Source organism: Sorex fumeus, unplaced genomic scaffold (assembly GCF_029834395.1).
Source record: "Sorex fumeus unplaced genomic scaffold, SorFum_2.1 ptg000037l, whole genome shotgun sequence".
Taxonomy (NCBI): domain Eukaryota; kingdom Metazoa; phylum Chordata; class Mammalia; order Eulipotyphla; family Soricidae; genus Sorex; species Sorex fumeus.
The window spans coordinates 68929590-68931754 of NW_026606094.1; the positions used below are offsets into that span (position 1 = coordinate 68929590).

Sequence of the window (2165 nt, forward strand, 5' to 3'; positions counted from 1 at the left end):
TTAGGGACCATCAGAAAATTGATGTGGGCACACAATGTGCATTAGGCGTTTTACCCCACTCCCCCCTCCCAGTAAGCAGAGGTCCAGAATTTTCTGGAAACACATTATCTTGGCCAGGAGCTTCCAAGATAGGATCTGAAAGGAAGAGAGACTGTAAAGAGAAAGGAAGATAAGCTAAGAATGTGCTTTGGGGTAAAAAGTCCCAGTGAAGGACTGGGCAGAGTGTTGGTTTGGGGCCGGGCAGCCTCAGTGGGAGGTAGTCAGAGTGTCTGAGGTAGAAGACCCTGGGGAAGGAACACAAGGTGAGGAGCTGGATTTCTCTGAGGATTCCTCGGCCTTTTCATCGTTTCCCGGAGGGGTGGCGGGAGAGATGGGCAAGAGGCCCTCCTTTTCCCGCTTCTTCTGCTTCATTCGGCGGTTCTGGAACCAGATTTTCACCTGGGTCTCGTTGAGCTGCAGGGACGCAGCGATCTCCACCCTGCGGGCGCGGGTCAAGTACTTGTTGAAGTGGAACTCCTTCTCCAGCTCGGTGAGCTGCTTCGTGGTGAAGTTGGTGCGCACGGAATTGGGCTGACCCATGTAGCCATACTCTCCAATTTTTCCTGGGGGCAGAGGAGCAAGCAGCAGAGAAAAAGGTCAGATTTGGGGCAGATGGATAGGAGATTCCCTCTACCCGAGTCTCAGAAAAACATTCGGGCTAAAGGAGAAGTCAACAACTTCTCTCTGTGCAAACCTGGCTGGGGAAGATGAGTGATGAGGTGTAAAGAATGAACCCAAAGCCAACCGGTAGCACAGGGCACACCACTGATGAATGGAGCTTGGGAGCTATTAACAAAACTGCCCCTAACACACACACACACACACACACACACACACACACACACACACACACACACTTCCTACTCTCGCATCCTCTCAAATCTATCCTCTTTGGAAACACAACACACAACAGCCACACAGGCTTCTTTGCCTCCGTACACCTGGTTAATCTTCCCACACACTCCCAATACCCACACCGCGGGGGTAAGATCTTAATTTTTTTTTTTTCATTTTCCTCGGAATCTCAATCTACTAGCTCCTTCTAGAACCATCAAGCAGCATCCAAGGAGGGGTAAGACTAACCTGTTTTGGGAGGGTTTCTTTTGACTTTCATCCAGTCAAAGGTCTGCGCTGGAGAAGACGTCTCTGATGCAGGGGAGCGACAGGCTTCTTGGCTGGCGTGGAGAGGGGACAAGGAGTTATTATACGTGGCCAGAGTCAGGTTCTGGTGCTCTTGTCCATATGAGTGGTGAATGTACTGAGGCGAGCCCACCGCGCCCCCGGCATACCCCTGGTGGTGGTGGTGGTGGTGGTGGTGGTTATGCTGGACCATGGGAGATGAAAGATTTCCAGAGTAAACTGCGGGAGCGCACGAGGGGTACCCACCACTTACTTCTGCTTCCTGATTTACCGCGTAGGGGCTGTAGGGCGCGCCGAAGTTTTGCGCGCTGTAGCTCGGCCCACAACTCCCGTGGGCGTAGGACACCCCCAGGTTCCCGGGAGTCTGGTAAGTGGCCGGCTGGGGGTGGTGGTGGTGGTGGTGGTGGTGGTGGTGGTGGTGGGGGTGGGGCGGGCTGATCTGCACTCCCCTGCCCACTAGGAAGCGATCGTCGCTGGCGCAGCTGTTGGCACTGACCGCGCACGACTGAAAAGTTGTAATTCCGTGCTCAGAGGGGTAGGCTCGCGCGGAGCAGGTCCCCGAGTCGCCCCCGCTGAGGATGGGGTATTCCAGGAAGGAGCTCATTCTTGCATTGTCCATCTGTCACTGCGCGACCGGCTCCGGCGAAGCCCTGGGTGACCGTGCCAACTTTCTCACTTCCTCCATGGGGCCGGAGAAGAAAAATGATATGAATGTACAGTGCGCGCGAGGGGGGGCCGAGGGCGGCGGGCGCGGGGGGCGGGGCACGTGACCGCGCCAGCCAATGGCCGCTGCGCCTGCGAAAGTTTGCAGGCCCGGGCGGTGATGGATCACCGTTTCAGTGGCATTTAAATCCCCGGCGCTCCTCGGGCTAGGTGACGCGCAGTCGCCCCCCCAGGCGGCCCGGTCTGCGGCGGCGGCAGCTGCGGCGGCTGCAGGGGCAGACTCGGAGCGCTGGGGCGACGGGGAGCAGGGGCGGCCTGGTGCG

General features: G+C 57.1%; 1 protein-coding gene across 1 annotated transcript; it reads right to left on the minus strand.

Annotated features, from left to right (window-relative positions):
• Positions 1-246: 246 nt before the first annotated feature.
• On the minus strand, positions 247-1798 carry HOXA1 (homeobox A1). Its single transcript, XM_056118448.1, has 2 exons — positions 1123-1798; positions 247-602 (listed from the first exon to the last, which is right to left on the minus strand). The coding sequence occupies exons 1-2, from the start codon at positions 1796-1798 to the stop codon at positions 247-249; spliced, it is 1032 nt and encodes a 343-aa protein (XP_055974423.1).
• Positions 1799-2165: the final 367 nt, after the last annotated feature.

What these genes read in the sequence shown, in the direction of transcription:
- HOXA1 (XM_056118448.1), bottom strand. Translation starts at nt 1,798, where the DNA reads ATGGACAATGCAAGAATGAGCTCCTTCCTGGAATACCCCATCCTCAGC. An exon ending in AAGAAACCCTCCCAAAACAG is followed by an intron (nt 603 to 1,122) that starts GTTAGTCTTACC and finishes CTCTGCCCCCAG; the next exon opens with GAAAAATTGGAGAGTATGGC.